General features: G+C 39.1%; 1 protein-coding gene across 9 annotated transcripts in view; it reads right to left on the reverse strand.

Moving 5' to 3' along the window:
- Positions 1-24819, reverse strand: part of AHCYL2 (adenosylhomocysteinase like 2) — a 165361-nt gene that overhangs the window by 31530 nt on the left and 109012 nt on the right. For 2 of the 9 annotated variants that reach the window (XM_055307405.1, XM_055307406.1), the window contains exons 3-6: positions 22171-22252; positions 12807-12918; positions 4256-4399; positions 3517-3617 (exon numbers count right to left, since the gene is read on the reverse strand). In XM_055307405.1, the coding sequence (XP_055163380.1) occupies positions 3517-3617; positions 4256-4399; positions 12807-12918; positions 22171-22227 (414 nt within the window). In that variant the 5' untranslated portion in view covers positions 22228-22252. Of the gene's footprint in view, positions 1-3516; positions 3618-4255; positions 4400-12806; positions 12919-16019; positions 16136-22170; positions 22253-22517; positions 22603-24819 lie in introns of those variants that run through there. The other 7 variants (XM_055307407.1, XM_055307408.1, XM_055307412.1 and 4 more) reach the window with 7 other exon arrangements.

The raw sequence follows: 24819 nt of genomic DNA on the forward strand, positions 1-24819 counted from the left end.
TAACAAGAATAAAGCTTTGATTAAAAAACTTGTTTTAAAATTTCCTGATTGTAGTAGTTAACTCTGAGTACTGGTACTTTTCATGTTGTAAAACTCTTATTTTCTAATATTTCTATGCTAAAAGAATTCTAATTTTGCTCTAATTAAAAAAAATTGCAAACAACTCCACTAATTTAGGCTGAACTCCTAAAGTAATTTGTCCAAGGTCACATAGTAAATTAATAGCAGAACTACTCCTATGTCTTCATTTGTAGTCCATACTATGTTTCAATATTTGATCCCATTTTTTCCCCTTTCATTTTATTTTTCACCTTAAAGAATTTCTGAATTCCTATAGCTAGGATTCTTGAATTTGTTAAACAAAAGAGGGATACTGAGACTTATCAAAGTGATTAATCAAGGCCAAGAATATAAGAACTGTTCAAAGAATTCTAAGTCAAGACTGCTGGCTGTTAGGGCTTAAGCAGGAATGAAGGCAGGCAGGAGTGGAAGGAGGACAGAGCTTAGAAGCTGTTTTTATTTTTTTAAGTTTTTTTTTTTTTTTTTTTATATTCATAAGAGACGCAGAGAGAGAGAAGCAGAGACACAGGCAAAGGGAGAAGCAGGTTCCATGCAGGGAGCCCGATGCGGGACCCGATCCCAGGACTCCAGGATCATGCCCTGGGCCAAAGGCAGGTGCTAAACTGCTGAGCCACCCAAGGAACCCCTAGAAGAAGCTGCTTTAACCAACTTTCAATCATGACTATAGACAGAGTAGCAAAGGAATCTGGTTATTAGAAGGAACTATGGAAACATGCCTAAAAAATATAGATACAAGTCATTTAGAAACACGGATAGAAAACCATTAACTATGATGGTTATGTCTGGAACATGGGATTATAGGAGACTGCCTTTTACACTAACCATTGTGGTAATGATTGAGTATTATAAAATGAATATGAACTACTTTTGTAATTAGAAAAAGAAAAATAGAGATTAAAAATAAAACAAAGTCCTTTGTAATTATTATTATTCAAAAAAAATTTTTTTAAATTTATTTATGATACTCACAGAGAGAGAGAGAGAGAGAGAGAGAGAGGCAGAGACACAGGCAGAGGGAGAAGCAGGCTCCATGCACTGGGAGCCCGACGTGGGACTCGATCCCGGGTCTCCAGGATCGCACCCCGGGCCAAAGGCAGGCGCCAAACCGCTGCGCCACCCAGGGATCCCCTGTAATTATTTTTTTTAAAGAAAAAGAAAAAATGTGTGTGTGTGTGTGTGTGTGTGTGTGTGTGTGTAACAATGAAATAATATTAAAATTGGTAAACTAATTTTGATTACTCCATTCAAGGGAAAGTAAAAGAGAACATAGAATGGTGGTAATGTTTGGTAAACCAGGGGGTAAAAAAGAAACTAGATATAATTTAGCAACATGAGACAGTACAGAAGCACTTACTATTTTAAGACACCACATTGAAGTCTCATGTCCCTGACTGGGGAAGCCCAAAAAAGATTTCAAGAGAGTTTCTGCCTTGATTCATTAGTCTGTAGCTCCAAAAAGAGACAGCTTTTTAATTTATTATATTAATTTTGGACAGCCAAGGTTTTTTTCCCTTAGAGAACATGTAATCCAGAAGAGTCTTATGGTAAAGATGTTAACAGTAGTTGTCTGGTTTTAAGGACTCTGCTGTACTTAATTAGGAAGTGGCCATATAAATAAGTGTTATGCTTCAGGAGATAATCTTTTGAAAGTTGATCTAACCATACAGATGACCGGAGTCTTATAAATCATACAAAAGATTTCAGACCATTTCTCAATATATCAGTTTCCTGTAATGGTCTCATTATGGTTGGCAATTCAATATCTCTTACATCTTTGATGATGGCTGTGAGTCAGTAGTTCTTAATAGAGGAGCTCTGGAAAACTGTGGGGGCATTTTTGATTGTCACAATAACTGGGAGGGGAATGATTCTGGCATCAGAGGATTAGAGGTTCCGATATTTTGCTTTTTTTTTTTTTTTTTATCATAGTCACACAGAGAGAGAGAGAGAGAGAGAGAGAGAGAGAGGCAGAGGCAGAGACACAGGCAGAGGGAGAAGCAGGCTCCATGCACCGGGAGCCCGACGTGGGATTCGATCCCAGGTCTCCAGGATCGCGCCCTGGGCCAAAGGCAGGCGCCAAACCGCTGCGCCACCCAGGGATCCCCCAGGTTCCGATATTTTGAAAGTGCAGGCCAGTCTCTTACAACAAAAACCACACCACATTTTGTAGTTTTCAAATGTTCCAATGAAAGTTCACATGGGTGAGAAATCTATTTATAATGATCTAAGTTTAGAACCTTATTAAACTTACACATAAACAAAAAATATTTTTGTAGTTTTAATACAAAATAATAACTTTTCCAGAATGCAACAAGTGTATAAATTAAGAGAAAACACACTTTTTGTTGTTCAAAAATTATAGTTTATTATGATCAGAAAATCAAATAATTTGGCAATGCCACTCTGATGTTCTAGAACCAGTAACACATTTCAATCTCCCTTGGTGGTATTCTCATTCAAATAATGCTATGAGGAAGTATATATATCGGAGTATTCCACTATATTTGTGCCAAGCAGTTACTACAGAAATACACATCATTTCATTATAAATTACTTTTTTTAATTCCTCCTTCATATTTAAGATTTTATATTAATTTCTTAAAAAATTAAATATATCTAAGTATGTTATATTTGAATTTCATTCTAAGATAATACAGGGACATTGCAAAAATAACTTTTATAAAAAGGAGACACTGAATCTGATAGTGGTGAGAATTACTGGTCTAAATCAATCATGGTAATCCCAGTTCCTTTGCCAGGACTGGTGGGCCATGGGCATGTGATCCAATTCTGCTCAATGACACATAATAGAATATCCAGGAAGACTCCTGGGAAAGGTTTTCTTGCTCTTGGGGGAGAGAAAGAAATGGTCCTTACTCTTCATGTCTATTTGTAATCATCTTGCTATGAGCCTGAGGATGAAGTAAGCAAGACAAGGCAGCTCCAAGAAAATCATAGACAGATGAAACTGGAGCCCTGAGATCCCACATCTGAAGTCTACCTTACCTCTGGACTACTAGCCATGTACTATAATAAATTCCTTGTCATATGAGCCAGGTTGAATCAAGTTTTTCTTATGTGCAGCAGAAAGCAGCCTAGGAGAGCTGCCTTATAGAAATGACACTGGAAGGGAAGATAAAGGAAAGCAGTGTATCACAGAGAAAGCATAAACTTGGGACTCAGATATACTGAAGTTCAAATCTGAATTCTATGATTTACTAGCTGTATAACTTTGGACAAATTACTTAAAGACTTTGGGCCTCAGCTTCCTTGTTTGTAAAACAGAAATAGGAATACCTGCTTTACCTGGCCATTAGGAGGATTAATGAAATAATATTTGTTAAGCTCTTAACTTGCTACTTGGCATGTTGCAAGCACTCAAGAGTGGGTGGCTATTATCAACTATTATTATGTAGAGAAAGAAAAAGGACTCACAGCAGTCTGAGCAGTGATGTGTGTGCAACCCACAATTTTCGCTCCAGCCAAAGGTTTTTCTCCTTGAGCTCTCTTCCTCAAAGCCATCAGTGCAGGCATTTCTGAAAAAGCACAATATATACAGAGTATCATTAGAGAGGAAGGAATGAGAGAGAAAGAATAAACAGAAGATCTTATTCTCTTAAGGTAAGATTTCTCTATCAGGTTCTTTGTTAGATTGGATTTCTCATGGGGTCAAGACATTGAACCTGATTTTTCTTTTATAAAAGACTCTCAGAGGCAAATGTTCCAGAATTCTGATTCCCTATACCCTAGTCCTCTTTATTCACTCTTTCCCTTTTTCGTGGTGTAGGAGTTCCTTCTATACCTATACCCACTAGAGTTCACTCCCTCCCCACAGTGTTTCCTAAGTTCAGATCTCTTTTGCAATAAGTATTCCTTAAAAGTACACTTAAAGGATGCTTGAGTGGTTTAGTGGTTGAGCGTCTGCCTTTGGCTCAGCATGTGATCCTGGGGTCGGTATTGCTTTGGGTTCCTCACAGGGAGTCTGCTTCTCCCTCTGCCTGTGTCTCCTCTGCCTCTCTCTCTTTATGTCTCTCATGAATAAATAAAATATTTTTAAAAGTAAAATAAAAATATAAGCATACTTAAATTTCACAAGCTACTAGACCCCAGGACACAAAAATGGATTAACATGGACAAAAAGATATAAGCAGAAGAAGTGCTTGCTTTTTTTTACCTTGTTCAGCAATTTCAATTTCTCTTCGTCCAAACTCTGCCTGCTTGATGTTCTTGACACAGAAGTCGCTGCTTCCCTTAGAGTTCTTTTGCTGCTTATCCCTGGGAGATGTCTCATCATCAGAGCTATCTGTATAGGAGGCCGCTGAAAAGACAGAATAAGAAACCCTCAGGGAAAAAATTAGCTTCCTTGGAAATTCCAAACCATGGAGTGAACTGAGGCTTCTCTAGTCATCCAACACCACACAGATGTACACCTAAATAATAGGCACCAAAAATGACACTGTGGAGCTGGCTCAATCACCTCCTGCGGAAAGTGCTATCCACAGGTCAGAAAGAGGCAGCTGAAAGAGGTTGCCAAAGACATGCCCTCTGGATGGCATTAACTTGGAATCTATGGCTAAGAATCTTCAGAACATGAGAGGTCCTTGAATATGCAAAGAGAGAGAGGTTACATCATGGTGGCATTATGTTAAAGTTCTTAGTGCAAGATCATGGTCATTAACCTATGGGTTTCTGGAATCCATGCTTCCCCTCTTTGTCTGCTGCTTAGATGCCCAACGTAATTTGTGTGTTAGTACAATAACTGAACAGATAAGACCCAGAGAACAAGAAACCCATGGGAAAATAATTAAGAACCACACAAAAAAGTGTTTGTCTGACATAACAGAGCTTTCTTTTTAAAACTGGCTCTGATGAGGCTGAACTATGCCTGCAGACCCAATTAGATATTGACAATGAAGTATTCAGTGTGCTCTCCCTTCTTGCTGGCCTCAGGGGGTCCAGCAGTGGGCATTTTAGGTTCTCAAAGAAGAGAATAAATCCTCCTTTGGCATACTAAAATGTTCTGATGATTAATCCATGTAGCAATATATGCTAGAGGATAGAAGGTCTCAGACTTCTGATTGTGGCTAGGAGGCAGCTGCTGCTATTCATAGGTTTAGCTGAGGTATTTTCGGTCTTCATACAATTCTGTAGTTGCTAATTATTTGCTGGAGAATTTAATTTCCTTCCATGATTTATGTTTAAGTTTCTGAGGATAGTTTCTTTCTGAGTAGTCCTCAAGGTTTGCTGCAGGATTTTTTGTGGTTTTTTTTGAGGAAGAGGGGAGTTTGGAGGATATAAAGCTCTGTTTATAAGGCATTACATGTCTCTCAATGGGATAAGAAGGACTTCCATCACTTTTAAGGGGAGAAAACTGCAAATGCTCAGAACTCCTAAAGCATATGGCACTTTGATCTACTTACATCCAGAGAATTAAGGCATTTCTGGGATTTCTTAGTAAAGGATCTGTATCTGGGAGGGCTGTAAAAGGCAAGTCTGACCTTGCCCAGTTAATCGGGCATGGCACTACAAAATGTTTGGGCAGCAGGGGCCCGAGTGTCTCTCATGGAGCTGGAAAACTGCCTGAGAACAAAGTCCTAACACGAGGCAACAAGAATGAACACGGGCACCAAGGGAGGTGAGGGAATTAGTAAATCCCCAAAAGGACTTCTGTTCTTGAAAGGAACTAATCTGTATAAAAAGTCTGTGGTTCTCCCTCCTAGGGTGAGCAAGAGTTCAAAGTACCTTTGGCACCAGAGACCAGAAATAGCTTCCTGGGCAGTCATTTGTTTCATTAATCAATACTCAGAAATAACTTATGCATTGGAGGCATAGGGGAACCATGCTTCTACCACCTGAGGGAAGAAAGATAATGGCTATCCCTAATCTTGATCATAGTTTATAGCATAATTGCTTTTGAAGAAAGTGTTTACATTCAGAATATCCTGAAATTTCAAGTCCTTTTCTAGAGGCATGATGATTTCTATGTTTCCCAATGGCCATTTAAATATAACTGTTATGTATATGTTCTGGAGTCAGACAGACTTTGACGTCTCAGTCTCTGTTTCTGGGTATATATAAAGTAAAGGTGTTCCAGAACCTGATTAATAGAATTGTTAATTAATTCATGAATCCATTCATTCACACATTCAGTTGTTTATTCAACAAATTTTTATTTTGTGTCTACTAATGTACCAGACAGAGTCTAAGTGCTGGGTACACAAGAACAAATATGGATTGTCTTTAGCTAGGTGGAGTTTTCAGTCTAATAGGTTAAGTCAGACATGAAATAACTAATTACAAAATTAATTGGAGTTTTTCTTTCCCTATGGTTGTAATATGCACTATGAAGCAGACTGTATAATAGGAAGACATGACTTTCAGAGTCAAGTTGTTGAGAAGATAAGATAGTTTATTTTTTTATTTTATTTATTTTATTTATGATAGTCACAGAGAGAGAGAGAGAGAGAGAGAGAGAGGGGCAGAGACACAGGCAGAGGGAGAAGCAGGCTCCATGCACCGGGAGCCCGACGTGGGATTCGATCCTGGGTCTCCAGGATTGCGCCCTGGGCCAAAGGCAGGCACTAAACCGCTGCGCCACCCAGGGATCCCAATAAGATAGTTTAAATAATGTACTTAGTGCAATGCTTGGCATAAAGTAATTAACTACTCTATAAATGACACCTCATATTATTGTTGGCTTTTGCGAATATTTTTAATTCAGTATCAGATATAACATTAAAGGCTCTTTCTCAGCTTCAGGACTTTGAATGGGAAAGGAATGACATGCATACAATATTATTTAGCAGTTCCTTTCTTTTCTACCTCTGTCACCTACCAATCTAACCAAGCAGCAGGTGGTTGGTTGGCAGTGATGATAAAGGTTGAGACTGGAGTTCTAACTCTACCCAGAATAGCATTCCTCTCCTATGTCTCTCTAGCTTCTAAGGATGAGTCAGGGTAAAAAAAACCCACAAACAATAACAAAAATAACCCCCCAAATTTCCTCTTAGGAGAAGCACTCCAATTTTTGACTTGAGTTGTTTTCTTCTATCCCAAGAAGAAATTATTATACCACCTCTCTATTCTGAAAAAACTCCCCAAATACAGTATTTTATTTTCTTCATAGTAATCAACTGGTTATAGTTAGTTCAATCAATATTTTTATTTGAGTCACAGTGATTTGTTTTCAAAGAGTCCTTTGTGCAGACCTGTTATCACGTGAGAAACAAAACTATCAGTTCTCTAGAGTGTACGAATATGTGAATGCAAAATGGCTGACAGACCCAGATCAACAGAGAATGTTATTTCTGTAAACAGTGAAAAGATTATTCCTGAACTAGCATGACATTTGTTTTTTGAATCTATATTTATTTCTGTCACTATATTTAAAGTAGCATATTCATGAAAATATTTGAGAAAAGTTTTTTCCTAAGAAAATTTAGAGAAACCTAACACATATATATACATGTGCTTCCATAGTTTCTAAACTGTTTACAACTGTCACACTCTGAAGCCCAGAGCCATAATTCAATAAAAAATGGACAACTTATAATCAAAGCAATAACTAACTGAAGTATAGCTGAGACCTTAGCTCTAGCTTTACCTCTAATTGGTTGTAACCAATTTTCAATTTATCCAACTGTAAAATAGGGAGCATAACAGATCTCTCTCAATTCTCTTTCCCCTAACTACCACCAGAAAAATCTCATGAATAAATGAGAGTAAAAAAAGACTCAATTTCTAGGTAGAAAAGTAACATAAAGTATAATATAACTTTACTATGGGGTGTTCTCTTGTTTCATGATAATCCAAAATCAAAACAGAACTTGATGAATCACTAATCCATAATCTATCCCATAGAACATGCATACATACGTTCTATGGCTCAAGCCTGATTAAGCCTTACCTCCTAGCAGCTATGATATTGTGGGTTATTGCTAGGAGAAACAGCAGTCAGACACCCGGTTGAATTAGTCCTATCAGACTATTTTAAGTCGACAATTCCTCTTAGGCCTAATCTATTCATTTGACAATGGAAATAACAGTAGGGACCTGTGTCAATGTGCAGCAGATTTCACTGATGAATAACATTCTAGAAATATGTGAAAAGCTATGTTAGCAACCAAAATACAAACAAACATGGTTATTTGGAAAAATCTGAAAATACTTTGTAAGTTCTTTAAGAACCAATTATGAACTAAGGGATGTCAGCCTTTCTCTCATATCTTTAACCAATTAACTCACTGCAAAAATAGCTTTTTTTTAAAATTTATTCATGACAGACAAAGAGAGAGAGAGGGGGGCAGAGACACAGGCAGAGGGAGATAAGCAGGCTCCATGCAGGTAGCCCAATGTGGGACTCGATCCTGGGTCTCCAGGATCACACCCTGGGCCAAAGGCGGCGCCAAACTGCTGAGCCACCGGGGCTGCCCAAAAATAGCCTTTTCAGAAATATATCACTGGGAATGATTTGGCTTTGAAGAAGTCTCTTTTGTTCCTGTGTTTTTATGAGGTTTTGTATTTAGGGAAAGAGCTTTCTGAAGTTTGTTTCTTATAAACAATTTCAGGAACAATGCAAGAATTTTAGGAATTAATGCAACCCTTTTCAACCTGGGTTCCACTAGAATTAAGCCCTAATGCCCTGAAGCATCCATAGAATATATCAATTAACTTCTCTCCTATCCATCTGGAAGAGTACTAGTTATGAACCATCTTTGGAGAACTAAGAAAACAGTGTCTCTAATTCTTTTCTGTGTTCTGTGATTCTGATGAGGAACCCAGGTTGAGAAAGGCTGGTAGAGGCTCCTAAATGAAAGCATAGCAAAACTTAGCACTAGGATCTTTAGGCAGGGAGAGTAGGCCATAGACTACCCAAACCTCCTTGTAACTTCAGCAAAACAAACACTCTGGATAGGGAGGTATCTTTTTTTGAAACGTCATAAACCTTCTTCTAGCTGTTCACCTACATAGAAAATCAGAGACCTCAACAAGAACATAAAGTACAGGTCTCTGAACATCTTTCACCAATATTTATTTATAAAGCACCTCTTATGTGTCAAACACTTCTAAATGCTGGGAACAGAACAGTACAAAACAGACATATCTCTACTCTCATGGATCTCATATTCAAATAAGGGGAGAAACAATAATAAAATTAGTAAAATACATAGTATGTTATATGATAATAAGTGCTGTGTAGAAAAATAATGGAGGAAACTTTGATAGGGAATGTTGGGTAGGGTATTTGTACAATTTAAGAATAGCCAGGAGAGGCCTCAATGAGAACGTAATTTTTTTTTTTTTTGAGAATGTAATCTTTAGTTAAAAACTGAAGGAAGTAGGATACCCAGCTAGGTATCTCAAAGCATCCCAGGCAAAGGAAATAGCAAGTGCAAAGAACTTAAAGCAGGAGAGTGCCTGGCATGTTTTAAAATAACAAAACAATAGTAAGGAGGCTAGTATGACTGGAGTGAAATGTCTAGCTGGAAGAGAGGGTAGGTTTGGGAATGTAGTGATGTGATTAGAAATAAAATAGGGTGATACAGAGTTGTGTAGGTCACTGTAAGAACTTTAGCTTTTGGTCAGAATGAGATTGGGAAGCAGTGGAGGGTTTGGAGGAGAGAATTATGACCTGACTTATTTCAAGAGAATGAATCTGGCTGTAGTGCTGTGAATAAACTTCAGTTTATTGAAGAGGGGCAAGCTTAGAACCCAGGAGCTCAGTTTTTAAGACATGGAGATGCCTACAAAACATCCAAGTGAAGGACTTAGCAGGCAGTTGGATATATGGATCTAGTGTGTAGGAGAGAGATTTGAGGTGGAGATAAATCTGAGAATCAAATGTCAATACATAACAGTATTTAAAACTATGAGGCTGCATAAACTCATGTGGGGAAGGGTATAAAGAGAGGAGGTCCAAGGATCAGTCTTGGGGATCTCCAATGTTACTTTTCTGTAGTCACTTAAATGATAATGTATGCTAAAAATGGGTTCCAAGTTTATTGACATGCATTTGCATATCTTCCTATATTTAGAGAACTATGAGTCAATTCCATTATTCCTAGCTTTTCATTTGATAGATATGGAGCTTTTTCTGTATCACCTCATGTGACTTTTCATTGCCTCTGTTAACGAACATCACAGGCTGCAAGAGTAGGTTTCTAGGATCACAAACAAATCACACATGGATCAAAGCCTAGAAAGTAGGTCTCTCCTAAATCCCACTCCAGGGCTTGCCAATTGTTCATGTGAAAAAAAAAACAAAACAAAAACAAAATGAGGTAACACTGTGTATGATATAGCTACAAAAGGAGCAAACATTGGGGCACCTCAGTAGCTGAGTTGGATAAGTATCTGACTCTTGATTTTGGCTCAGGTCATGATCTTGGGGTTATGGGGATCTGGCTCTGTGCTCAGTGGGGAGTCTACTTGAGATTCTCTCTCTCTGCCTCTTCCCCATTGCCACTCTCTTTCTCTACTTCTCTAAAATAAATAAATCTTTAAAAAAAAAAAAAGCAAACCTCATCTTAGATTTCATTTTAAAAGCACTGAGTTTATGGAAATAATACTTCCTATAGATTATTTCAGACCATAAATGGAATACTATAGACATGTTTTTATTTTTAAAGATTTTTATTTATTTATTCATGAGAGACACAGAAGGAGAGAGAGGCAGAGACACAGGCAGAGGGAGAAGCAGGCTCCATGCAGGGAGCCCGACGTGGGATTCGATCCTGGAGTATCATGCCCTGGGCTGAAGGCGGCGCTAAACCGCTAAGCCACCGGGGCTGCCCTAGACAGATTTTTAAAAGGACGTTTATCTGTAATATATCCAGACAAAGATAACCAGGGCAGTGAGATGCCCCGAAAATGGTGATTTTTTTATTTCTATGCAAAATCATTAAATTCCAGGGATTACATGAGAGCCTATCAGAGCTAAATAACTAGATAAATCAAGAATCATCCTAACATCTAGAATGCTCCCAAAGAAGCCAGGTGGCCATTTGCGAGGGATGCCATCAAGGTAATTCTAGCAACCAGTAGGAAGCTGAATAACTGGTTTTAAGTTTTCCTATTTTTAGAATGATTTGACTCCATGCTCCTGAACTTTATATCCTTAAATGGATATATATGGTTGATAATTTTTTACTATAAAAATGGCAACTTCATGTAGTTCAACCTAAAAAGTCCAAGTTTTCCAGGGTGACATCAGTTAATACCATTCACCAATGAACTATAGTAGGCAAATATGTGTTCACTTAAAACCAAGGCATAGGTCACACTTTCTAGGTAAATAGATATTTTGTAAGTACCTTCCTTACATATAAGGGCTCAGTTGGAGGGCAGGCATTAGTTTGCTCTATAGGAACACTATTGGAAACGTGGATCTAGTGTGTAGGGAAAAGATTGAGCTGGCATTAAAACTTAATGTAGTTATTGTATAGTATCAATCTTTTTTTTTTAAAGAATTTTATTTATTTATTCATGAGAGATACAGAGAGAGAGAGAGAGGCAGAGACCCAGGCAGAGAGAGAAGCAGGCTCCATGCAGGGAGCCGGACGTGGGATTCGATCCCAGGGATTAGATCACACCCTGGGCCGTAGGCTGTGCTAAACCGCTGAGCCACCAGGGCTGCCCTTTAGTATCAACCTTTAAATAATATGTACAAACTCACAATCTAAAATGTTACACATCATTTTATAAATCATATTTTCACAATTATTATGGTTTCTAGAGTTATATTAACTGGTTCATGAATTCTCAACGCTGGCTATTTCAGCAGAATAAGATAGGTACACAACTTTTACACATATCTTTTACACAAAAATTCAGAGGGATTTACATCATTCTGTTATGGGGGTAGGGGGGAGTAAAAAGAGAAATGTAACAAGTGTAAATAATAATCCACCCAACCTAAGTTATAGCTTCCCAAATAAGCTTTCTTCAATTTTATATAACAAATACTACTTCAATTTTATATAACAAATAAATACTATTTGTGTGAAAAACAAAATTTCAGGTCATGCTGAAAGTTTCTAAAGAATATTACTATTTATAATGTGGAGATAACTAGGGCAAACATTCAGCTTTCTATTATATTCCAACAAAGAGCAAAATAAAATAGCTCCATATTAGATCAGATACATAGTAGGCATTGTTGAAGAAATGGCCAATGCCTTTAAAGGGTTCAATGTGGTAATAAGCTCATCTGGCATTAAGTGATAGCTCCAGAGCCCATATATTTGAACTAATGCCACTGCAAAGGAAGGGAAGAATGACAAGCAATACAATGTCACAGTTTAGGAGAGAAGGCAAAGGGCTCACTGGAGCTAGGACCTACTTGAATGTTTTCATTGTTTCTTGGTGCAATTAAGGTTTCTCCATTAATTTGCAAGTTCTGGATGGAGGGATGGAGAACTCCTCTTTTATTTTCAAAGAATGGAAAAAAATACAAGTCTTTGTACATTCTGCTCAATGAAGTTCATCAATGAATTACATACACCCACCCTCTGAATAAATTAGAAATCAAATTTGTTAATCACTCTCCTCTACCTTTATTGGAAGAAGAGATCTGCATTAGGCTCCACTCTGAATCCTCAAAGGATCCAAAGATTCCATCCAGAATTTTGGTCTAAATTTCAACTGAGAGTCAAAGTGTCTATTCTAAAGCACAGGTTTGATGGCGCTTCAATAGACAGGTGGGTCCATAGCAGCTCAGTACTTACCTGAGCTGTAGCTGTCAGTAGATGACTGAGAAATAGAACGAGACAGAGAGCGACGTCCAATTTTAGTGGGACGTTTGTTGAATTCTTGCTTCTGGTCAGCAAATTGGATCTGCTAAGAAAAAAGAACTCTAGTTATATAAAGGACAACAATCTTCATTTTGAGAGAGCAGTTGAAGGCTTGCATTAGAGGATCTTAGTTGATCTGTTTGTACCAACCCATACTTGGAGAGAATGATTTTTCATTCTTTACCTACTGTATTTCTATCAAATTTAAATCTTTGATTAACTCTCTGGCTATATACCCTTTATAATAAAACTGTGGACAAAAAAAAGGGAGAATGGGATGTTCTGGTTAAAATAAATTTTTAGAAAGCCTAGTCATATTCCTTTCTATAGTTTTGTTGAAAATTAAGACTGGAATCTTTGAAACTATTTATTCTAATATTCATATATCCAGATGAGAAAGCTATAAGGTACAGAAAAGTAAAGTGACTTGTCTTCAGATTTTAAGATTCTCAGGAAATGGGATGGTATAATAAAAAAAGGGGGTGGGGGGCTTTCCTTCCTGAAACTGCATTCAAATCCTGACTATGGGGAGGCCTGGGTGGCTCAGTGGTTGAGTGTCTGCCTTTGGCTCAGGGCCTGATCCCAGGGTCCTGGGACTGAGTCTTGCATTGGGCTCCCAAGGAGGAGCCTGCTTCTCCCTCCACCCGTGTCTCTGCCTCTCTCTCTCTGTGTCTTGCATGAATAATAAAATCTTAAAAAAAAAAAATCCTTACTGTGTCACTAATTAGCTATGTGATGTTGGTCAAGATGTTTTTGTGATCCTCATTTTCTCATAAATACAGCAAAGACAAAAGTATTTTTTACTTCACAAGTTTTAGAGAGGGTTAAATGAAACAACACATGTAAACTGTGAAACATAGCAGTAGATTCGATTAAATCTGCCCCTCCAACTCCTACTCCTACAGTTCACTGCTGTTATAATTCTTGCAGGTAGTCATTCTAGCCTTTTAAAGGCTTTGTAGAAATGTATTAATTAGCTTTTCAATACTAATAAGTAAACCTTAACTTATTTTTATGTATATATATTTTAAAAATTTTATTTATTCATTCACGAGAGACATAGAGAGAGGCAGAGACACAGGCAGAGGGAGAAGCAGGCTCCCCGTGGAGAGCCCGATGTGGGACTCCATCCCAGGATCCTGGGATCACACCCTGAGCCAGAGGCAGATGCTCAACTGCTGAGCTACCCAGGCGTCCCAACTTACTATTTTTAATATTTGATATCATAAAATACCTAAAAGCCACAAGATAGATCATCTGTTCACTACAACACGACAGATGTAGAAGGAGTAGATAAAGGACTGGATTGACTACATATAGACAGCAATAGAGGTCGCATTTTGGACCAATATCTGAGGATTTTCTTACAATTTTATCTCTTTCTCCTATCATTAGAGGTTCTAGCTGACAATTCCTAACACTTTACAAATTAAAGCTCATATAATTTATTCAACAAATAACATTTTTTTCTTTCTCCCTAATTGAATGTTTGTATAATTGCTTCAATTATTCTGGATCCAAGGTGGCATGGAGGCAGAAAGGATCAAAGATCTGAAAACTACCTTTCATGATAAAAAGATGGTTCCTTGGTGGGCGGAACACAGACACAACCTAATCAGAATGAAACCACCAACCAATGGCTGTATTTCCTGCAATTAGAGGCAACTACTGAGTCTTTTGAATATGAGACAAGGGAGACTAATACCAAACTGGATGAGGTTAGCATCTCTTCTAGGGAATTCACTTGATCTTAGCCAAAAGGCCGAGAAGCGATTCTTCTAGGGAATTCATAGCATATTCATAGCTATAATAACAAATTAAGCCTGTATACCTTAATGTACCTTAGAGTTTGCAAATTGTTTTCAGTAATAAGAAAATTCTTTGGACCAAAAGCTCTTTGCAAAGTGAAAAATTGGCAAAACTGACTATTTTGCTAAAGTAGTAATTTATTCCAAAAGGATACAGTGCTCTTTCCACACACTCCCATGGGGTATACATGAACTTCCATGTACTCCTAGCACAACACTTACCACACTGAATGTAAGTATCTACCTGTATCCTCTATAAAGGCAGGAACTGTGCATCTTACTCACCCTTATGTCCTCAGGCACAAATGCCTGACACATGGTAGGCAATCACATGCTGAAACAATGAATCTGAAGTAGCTTATTCTAGATTCACTGTCTGTATTTGGTCAAATATTAAGAAAATATGGTAAGCATAAGCCAAATTTAAAGTTAAAAGAAATTTCAGGGCCAAAAAAGTTAGGTAGGGGAAGGTAGGTGAGAAGATGGGGAGGGAGACAGAGGTCAAGCTGAAAACTGGCTTTCATACCACCTTTCTTGTTCAAAAACAATGATGTCTTTTTTTTTTTTTTTTTAAGACGCCCATCTAGGAAAAGGAGTAGTAACTGACTTCCCAAAGGCCAGTCACAGTTAGCTGAGTCACTAACTTCAGCAGTGCCTACTTTGGGAAAAAAAAGTAACATACAAATCCTGCCTCAGATATATAACCCCCCCCTCCCATCCACACACCACTAGAGGGGGCCAGCCACTCTGCTTCTTAGATTTGTAGAATAAGGGGTGGGTGGGTGCACACCACTTTACCCCAATAACACTAAACCATGTAGCTATCTGGCTATTCCTCTTCTCAATCCAGTTTCCATAGGCTGAGCTCTCTTTTCTATAGTCTCCTCCATTTACAGTAATTCCTCCCACGGGGTCTTTTGGCACTAAAGACTAGGCTACGCTAGCTTCCTCCACTCAGAGACAAGGTTTAAATCTTGTTTACTCATTAGACACTGACCTCATAATTAAGACAAAAGAATATTACAAAGAGACTACCTATAGACTACCTATACACTAATTCTATATAGAATTATATACACTTTTCCCAAGAAATAAATGTTTCTATCCTATCTTTTCGATCTTGTCCAAAACCAGAGTCCTTCAAGGTAACCCTCCTTTTCCATTTCAGAGAGAACTGCCTAATTCCAACAGGCAAGATAGGGAAAGAAACTATTGAGAGGGGCAGCTCACCTTATGCCAGAAGCAGGGATGAAAAGCAGCAAGGAGTGAAAAAGCAGCTGGCCTATTACAGTAATGGCTACCGCAGCAACAAGCCTGGTAAGTAAGAGCTTAGCCTCACCTGGGCTCTAATCCCAGAGTTCCCATTGACAATGTATTTCTTCTTGTTGCCCAGCATAGTGACATGACCAGCCCCACTGCCACCTCTCCAGTCCAGGGACCCTTGTGGCTAGGCCTTTAAACTTTCCTCATCAGCAATTCTGTTGGCTCTGTTTCCAGCTAGCTTTTTTTTTTCTTTTTCGTGTGGGGGTGCTGCCCTTCCCTGGAATCCCTGAAGCGGCTCCAACAACCCCTCCAGCAGTAGAGCCCAATTTAATAAGGCATTTCTGTTAGTGGCTCATCAACCATTCCTAATTCTGGTAGCTGTTTTGCTTTATTTTTTTTTTCCTAAACACCTAATTACACGGATCCTCTGACCTCTAAACCTTAACAAGTCCCTTGACAAGGCCCAACTTGCATGCGCATAACAATAGCTTATTTATATAACCCGTGCACTTTTTTGCCTGCTATAATTAACTTGCTAATTAGGTTCCTTTTTACCTTACCTCCTCCTTTTCCATGTCAGATGATTTTAGTTAACCTAGTCTCATTAGAAAAAAATTAACTACAGAGTCACTAAAACAATGAGGGAATTTATTAAGAAGGTAAGAAAAAAATGGTGCCAAATGCGAGGCAGCCTCTACACCCTGTGTCCTTGGGTTTGTCAGGTTGAGGACACTGGTTTCAGCTATCACCATGGAATCAACTTTCTCAGACCGTTGCTTTACTCTTAATTGTGCATCTTTTATACAGGGTTTTTTTCTTTTTTTTAGTCTCTTATACAGGTTTTGACGTATGGTTTCTAGTCTCATCTCAAGATTGTTGCTGATTAAATGGTGAGTGACTGTTTTTTCCAAAGTTTTTCAAAAACTGTGTGTTTTGTGGGAAGTATGACTACAAAGGAGAATTTCCTATTTCCTTAGAGTCCCCAGAATCACAATGACCTTGTTACATATCAGAGAGTCAAATGAAAGGGCAAAGAATCACATTATTTGTTGATTTCTAGAAGGCAGTGAATAGGAAATCTACATTCAACTGTATGTTACAAGACAGGGATGGAAATGTGATTTGAATTCTTCCTTAAAAAAAGGGATTGCTTGTTGAGCAGAAGGAAGAACATAAAATGGTAGATTTTTTTTTTTTTTATTTTAAGGATAATCTTTACTTTGAGAGAAAAGATCTCTGGAAGAATGGAATAAAGGGAGGAGAGCTAATATTTATTAAGTTCCTACTATATATGCATAGCCCTGCATATCTGTTACTTCTATTAATCAGTATAAGAATCTTACAAAGTAGTCCTCATTATTCCCTTTTGACAAGTTAGGGAAGGGCAGTCCTAAGAGAACGAATGATTTGGTGGACATCTCACTGCAAGTCAGTGATGGCACTGAAACGGGAGCCTGTGTTTATGACAGAGCCAAAGTTCTTTCTACTACACCACACCTTATGGTATTAATCAGAAGATGAAAAAGTCCCCTGGTCCTAATTCTGGGTATACTAGTCCGACCTCATTTCTCTTAATTTATCTTCAAACTTAATTGATTTAAAATTACTCTTTTAGTTTTATTTATCAGATTGGGTCTCAGAAATGGTATCAGCCCAGATGATCTTTGGGCTCTGATCACACAATTCTGAAATGGCTAATCATAGAATCTGAAATCTAACAGCTCTTTAACTAGCAACTTTGCCCAATGTCACTACCAAATATTAGGACAAATTAACTGAACTCAAATACGATTCACTATCACCCATGAAAATCCTGATCTCTTACTCATAATTTCATAAAATAAGACCGTCTTTTTCTTTTTCTTTCCTTTTTTTTAAAGACAGTCTTTTTCTGGGATCTCTGGGTGGCACAGCGGTTTAGCGCCTGCCTTTGGCCCAGGGCGCAATCCTGGAGACCCGGGATCGAATCCCACATAGGGCTCCCGGTGCATGGAGCCTGCTTCTCGCTCTGCCTATGTCTCTGCCTCTCTCTCTCTCTCTCTCTGTGTGACTATCATAAATAAATAAAAATTTAAAAAAATAAAAAAAATAAAAAGCATTGCTAAGCCCCATCCCCAGAGCTTCTGATTTAATAAATCTGGGTGGGGCCAAATATTTTTGCATTTCCAACAAGTTCCCAGGTGATTTAAGGATGCTGGTCTGGGGACTACACTTCAAGAACCACTGCTCTAACACTTTCTCCAAGCATGAATAAAGCAGCCCTAATGCTCCTGACTCCTTAACCAACCATTTTTTTTTTAATTTTTTTAATTTTTATTTATTTATGATAGTCACATAGAATGAGAGAGAGAGAGGCAGAGACACAGGCAGAGGGAGAAGCAGGCTCCATGCACCGGGAGCCCGATGTGGGATTCGATCCCGGGTCTCCAGGATCGCGCCCCGGGCCAAAGGCAGGCGCCAAACCGCTGCGCCACCCAGGGATCCCTTAACCAACCATTTTATCCTATCTGTGACCACACCATAGAGGCATATTCACAGGCAGAAAAGAAAAGATTATTTGAAAGGTCAGAGAACAGAATGAAGTGATCCTTTCTTTATACCCAACACAGGATATAAAGAGAACTGGGTCTAATTCTGATCTTTTCACAATTTAAGGCTGTTAAGAACAGATGGTTAATACATTGAGAAAACTAGGACTCATGGGGAGGACGGAAGATCTATTTACCCTAAAAAGGATCAGGCCAAGAGAAAACAATTTCTTTTCAAGTACATAAAGTCATACTACAAAGGATGATTACCAGCGCTTTCTCTCTCTCCTTCTCTGCATTTCTTAACATTTCAGCACTTAACACTGGTAATTCTCATTTGTAAAATGGGAATAATAACAGCTCCTTTTCCTATCTCAGATGTGCACTGGACAAATTTAAAAAATGATGTAAGAGGGTTTTGGAGACTACATAATGACACATATAACCTATTAACACTTCTATTCTTTTAGGTCAAAAGTTTTTCACCTAGAGTCCATGGATGTCTAGACCAACCCCTTAACACAGAATGCAAAATTTTGTGTATGTGTTTATTTTCCTGGGTAGAGAGTCCATAGTTTTTCATCAGTTTCTCAAATGGGTCTCTGCCTTTAAGTGTCAATCCAGATCCAGAGTTGTAGTCAAACTACCTCCTACCACCATTTACCAGATACCTTAGAGATTTTTCTTTTACTTCCAAGTAGACATGGTTCAAGCATTCTTAGACACATCTCTCTCTTCTAAGCTAAATGAGCTGCCTGAGCAGATTCTTCACCTATAAAAGAGATTATTTCTAGCCAAAAGAAAATTGGGTAACCAGCTGGCTGGGTACTCAAGAAAGTCAATCAGACTTCCTATGGAAAAGTACCAAGTACTACTATAGACAGCTTGGATTGGAGGAGGAAACATCAAAATATAAAAACCTTTTAAAAAGGTTACTGTTGATCTCTATGAACACAAGAGGAGGTATTTTACCTACCAGTAGAGACCAAAGATTTCTCAAGGGAAATAAAAACATTAATAAGGACAGTCTTTAAAAGGATATGTTCCACAACCTTTTAGCAGTAAAATTCCTGAACAAGGTTAAAAAATCCTTGACATGAAAACAGCTTAGGAGCAGAGGCTCCAGAAGTTTTGCAGTGACTGAAGGAATGTTAACTTGAAGGTCTACCTTATCAATTCTCACTTTTTTTAAAAAAAAGATTTTATTTATTTATCCATGAGAGACAGAGAGAGAGAGAGAGACAGAGACATAGACATAAGCAGGCTCCCCACAAGGAGTCTGATGCAGGACACGATCTCGAACCCCAGGATTAGGACCTGAGCTAAAGGCAGATGCTCAACCGCTGAGCCATCCAGGCATCCCTACCTTATCAATTCTCAAGATGGGGATTCTTCAAACTTTGTTCTGGCTTATTTCCCTGCTGAGAATCAGAGATGTGAGTACTGTCAGCTGCTGTGTGTGGTCTGAGTCCTATTCTTGGAGGGATGTGCAAGTCCCTTACTGCTGCTGATCATTAACAAAGAGGGACATGTTATAATGTGCCTCCTCTGCTAAACTGTCCTCCTGAAAGAAGGTCTGAAAGTCTTGTAATGTTTCCTTTGGTGGCAAGGATAGTCTCAGTGGAAACTAAGTTATGTTAATGTATAAACTGGAACATGAATCAGACATTTGGTTAAAGCCTTCTTAAATTGAAATTCTGGCCCTCAACATCTCCCATGTGGCTTCAGGGTTTTCTCCTGGGGGATTAAAAGGCATTCTAATATTTCATAGGTAAGATCTACAGGCAATATACACTAGAGGGTGCTTGATGGCTCACTTTACGGCTATGTGGCTATCAGTGGCAGCCTAATGAAGCACTTCCAGCCAGGTCAGAAAGTAATGATTTATGTGCTATCTGAAAGAAAGCATCAAGAGGTAAATCTTTGGCAAGGAAAAGATAGACAAAAAGCTAAGTTATTGAAGACAAGCCCCTTACTACTCTTTCTTGCTGTTGTTAAAAAATTTTTGCTGATCAAAGGTGTTTTTCTGGCTTTTGAGAAGGGCCAAGAAATATCTGAGAATGCCATATTGAAAAAAAAAGCAGAGCTGTGCTTTATTAAAGAATGTTTTCTAAAAGTTGGGAAGTCCTGGGTCACGTCCTTAAGCAATAGTCACTAACTCTTGCAGGAGTTTTCTTGTTCCTGTAAATAAAAAGAAGTAAGTAAAGGTTCAGTAGGAGCTCCTGTGGAGAGCACATGCTGAAGAGATAAGAGGACTATTATGAGAATAAGAGTTACTATAAAACTTTTATTGACTCTGAGTTGACACTCTAATGTTCTGTGGAATTCTTCTGTAATATTCCTTTATCAAAATACTAAAGTTTAATATCTTAAAGTGGTCCCTCCCCTAAGACAACCAAAATTCTTGCTCCTCCTTCTTGTTTATTAGTGAGTGGCTGGAGATTCAAAAACAAATTTAAAATCCAACCAGAATTATTATGTGAATCCTTTCCATCAATTTTAAAACACTATGTTATTTGAAATAAGCCTGTTAATGGATAGGATTTATTTCCATTGAACACTTTAAAACTGAGCACAAGGTTCTGAAACAAGAACAACAATAGCAATAACCCCAACAAAAATAATAAACAATAGTTGTGACAGTGAGACTTGAAATGTGGTTTCTTTAGTTTGGCCTTTGTCAGGCCTACTATATAATCAATCTCGTTACTGATGGTTATGTAAGTCCATAATTCCATAAACACTGAAAAGAGCCTAAAATATGCTGTATATAATAATCTAGCCAGTTTTCCATAGGGAAACATACATATATATATAAAGACATAAGGCTGGTATAGACTCTAAGAAATCAGGCTAAATCTAGAAAAAACCAGACAGTGGTTGCTGTTTTTAAATCAAGTTAAATAAACTTTAAACAAAGTTGAAACTGGATCTGAAATACTAGGTTTTATGTGTTAGTTCTTATCGACAAATAAGTCCTTATATTTAAATTATATTAAAAATATCTAACAGGGGATCCCTGGGTGGCGCAGAGGTTTGGCGCCTGCCTTTGGCCCAGGGCGCGATCCTGGAGACCTGTGATCGAGTCCCACGTTGGGCTCCCGGTGCATGGAGCCTGCTTCTTCCCTCTGCCTGTGTCTCTGCCTCTCTCTCTCTCTCTCTGTGTGACTATCATAAATAAATAAAAAAATTAAAAAAAAATATCTAACAGGCAAATATGACATTTTGAAGAATGGTACCAAGAAAGCTATATAGTTCCTGCCCTTTAGAAATACAGATATAAAGAATATCTGGGGAAAAGTGGGGCAGGTAAGGGAGAAATCCCCCCACCCTCACTATTCTTTTTCTTTACCCCCATGAGAAATAAACTAAGTATTAGCTTGCAAACAGAGTGAGAAGCAATCACAGGATAACACAATCCATGCAATACACCAGCAGTAGAGGAACTCCAGCCCAGCACAGACAACCAGGCAATAAGCTGACTCTGGCCATGGAACTCAAACCTTTCCCAGGTTCACTTGCAATTAAGAAATAGGCATGATCCAGGACACAAGAACTAATTAGAAATTAGAGGAATAACTGTTCTTCCAACCACAGGTCTTGGTAGGGACTTGTCACAGGTGATCCCTGTCACCTGTCAGACATGGTTGCCTCATTACCAAGAAACAGAAGGAAAAGCAAAGTGACCAAAGAACTCACCATCCACTCAGGCACGTGAAAAGCTGAGGTGCCCTCATTACTGTCCCACTTCTCCATAGTTCAGGCTTGGGTAATATATGTCCTGAAGCAAAAGGGAAAACTGGTTTGGAAATGCCAGGGTTTTTTGAGTGCCCAAAAGCAGAACCAAACCTAATGATTCACAAGTTCACAATATCTAGCTGAATCTGCATCCCCTTTCAAAGTGACTTTCTATTCAAATTAAGATCATTAGTCAACCGCCTGACAAGTCCCTTACTGGCCGGCTTCAAACCTTCTCCTTTTCACTCAAAATCGGAGCTGATGTAAGGTTCTGCACCCAGGCACTGAACTTCCCACAGGACACTCACTGTTTAATGCTACCCAAACACACAACCCCCACCTCCCCAGTAGGGACTTTCTGCAGCAACAGTCAGGCTTCCTCTCTTTCCCTGTGTGTAAGGAAGGCACTTGTTAATTTTCTCCCGCCCCTCAGGACACGTCACTGGAGGTGCTGATACCAAGATCAATAAGGATCGAGGTCAAGAAGGCACTCCCATTTCTCAAGAGTTGCTTGATTTGGATCAGCTCAGTAAACAGGCGTTTCCTTGAAATCAAGAGTTCCTTATGGTTTTCAAGTTTAAACAACTATGCAGAACTTCCCCATCTGCTCACACCAGGGATCTGGCACCAAACTCAGGCATATCTCAAGCTAAATTCTTATTTACAAGGGAGATTTGATTCGAATGGTGCCAGGGAAGATCTCTTGCAAAATCAGAAATTAGAAGCTCTGGAGAATGTTCTGGGACCACAGCTCCCTCTGCTGGCCCTCTGTGCTATATACACAAAGGCCCCAGAGCCTTGGGCTGGGGAAGCAATGTAGGTGCCAACTGAGGCTAGTCAGGAGCTACCAGTGTGTTCAGAGGCAGCCAAGGTTTCAATCAAGTCCCTATCCAAAGTGGGGTTTGGATTTGGGGAAGAAACAGGATGCCAACACAGTAGCCCAAACACTATCACCTTTAAGGGACCTCAGGAGCTCTTCCCTCCTTAGGTTCCTATGCCAGCTGCCTCCTCCATACTTCAGAAGTTTGGAAACAAGACAAAACTAAAAGTAGCCTAACCTCTTAACTGCTCTGCTCATTCCTAGAGTATATTATCCAGTAAGAATACCATAGATTTCAGGCACAAAGTAAGCCCAATGAGATATGCCTGCTTTGGTCCCTTTCAAGGACCAGAGACTCTTTCAGTGTTAAGTCCATTTGCAGAGGATAATTTTCTAGAGCTGATGGTTATGATATTAAAATTAGGATTATTGGTTCATTGCCCTTTAGTGCCTTCACTGGTTAAGAGAATGATCCTTTGGATGTGGAATGAAGAGGAAGGTAATGTCGAGGGGAAGAGGTATCGTTAAGATGCCAGAGAAGGCAGAATTCAAATATCTGACCTGGATGTTTAGACTAGAAAGAAAGGTAGGTGAAAACAGAAGGGGACTGACTGTTGGACCCTGTGAATGCAGAAGGATCAAAGGATGAGAGATCACAGGGCAGGTAGATATCAGATGCAGTAAGAAGAGAGAACAGCAGGCGTGCCCCAGTGGCTCAGTCAGTTAAGCCTTTGACTCCTGATTTTGGCTCAGGTCATGATCTCAGGGTCATGAGTTCAAGCCCCGAGTTGGGTGTGGAGTCTGCTTAAGATTTTCTCTCTCAAAAAAAAAAAAAAAAAAAAAAAAGATTTTCTCTCTCCCTCTCCTGCTGCCATGCCCACCCCCCTCTAAAAAAATTAAAAAAAGAAAAACGAAAAAAGAAAGAAAAACAAACATCAGAGGCAGAAGTAAAGGAAGCTATCATCCATCACAGAGGGGCTATGGAGTGATGCCAAGATATAGAAGGTTGATGAGATGCAGGAGCAACAGGCCCTCTGGGGTCAGAGTGTCGATTCTGATAAATCCTTAGTTGAGCCACCTCCAGTTATTGTCCTCTTGTCTTTCTCTTAATCCAAACTTCTTAACAGAATGAGAAATTAACCTTTGCTGCCTAAATTTCCAATGGTATCTTTCATCTGTACTTTAAATGCAATGTATTCCAAATCAAAATGATTGCTCCATCCTTCCTCCCCTCCCCAACCCTCCAAACAAGTTTCTTCTCACTTTTCTACCTCTGTTCCCTCAGTCAGCCAAATATAAACCTCGGTCATCTTTGATTTCTTTCCTTTCCCTAGTCCCTAGAACAATCCGTTGCCAGTTATTTTTTTTTTAAGATTTATTTATTTATTCATTCAGAGAGAGCGAGAGAGAGGCAGAAACACAGGCAGAGGGAGAAGCAGGCTCCATGCAGGAAGCCCGATGTGGGACTTGATCCCAGGTCTCCAGGATCACACCCCCGGCTGCAGGCGGCGCTAAACCGCTGCGCCACCGGGGCTGCCCGCCAGTTATTTTTTTTTTTAAAGATTTTATTTATTTATACATGAGAGACAGAGAGGGAGAGGGAGAGGAAGAGAGGCGGGGGGCGGGGGACAGGCTCTATGCAGGGAGCCCGATGTGGGATTTGATCCCAGAACTCCAGGATCATGCCCTGGGCCGAAGGCAGGCGCTAAACCGCCACCCAGGGATCCCCCGTTGCCAGTTATTTTTGAACCCTCTTCCAAGCCTGTTCCTGTCCCTCTCTATCCATTTTC

The sequence above is a fragment of the Nyctereutes procyonoides genome, unplaced genomic scaffold (genome assembly GCF_905146905.1).
Source record: "Nyctereutes procyonoides isolate TBG_1078 unplaced genomic scaffold, NYPRO_anot_genome, whole genome shotgun sequence".
Classification (NCBI taxonomy): Eukaryota; Metazoa; Chordata; class Mammalia; order Carnivora; family Canidae; genus Nyctereutes; species Nyctereutes procyonoides.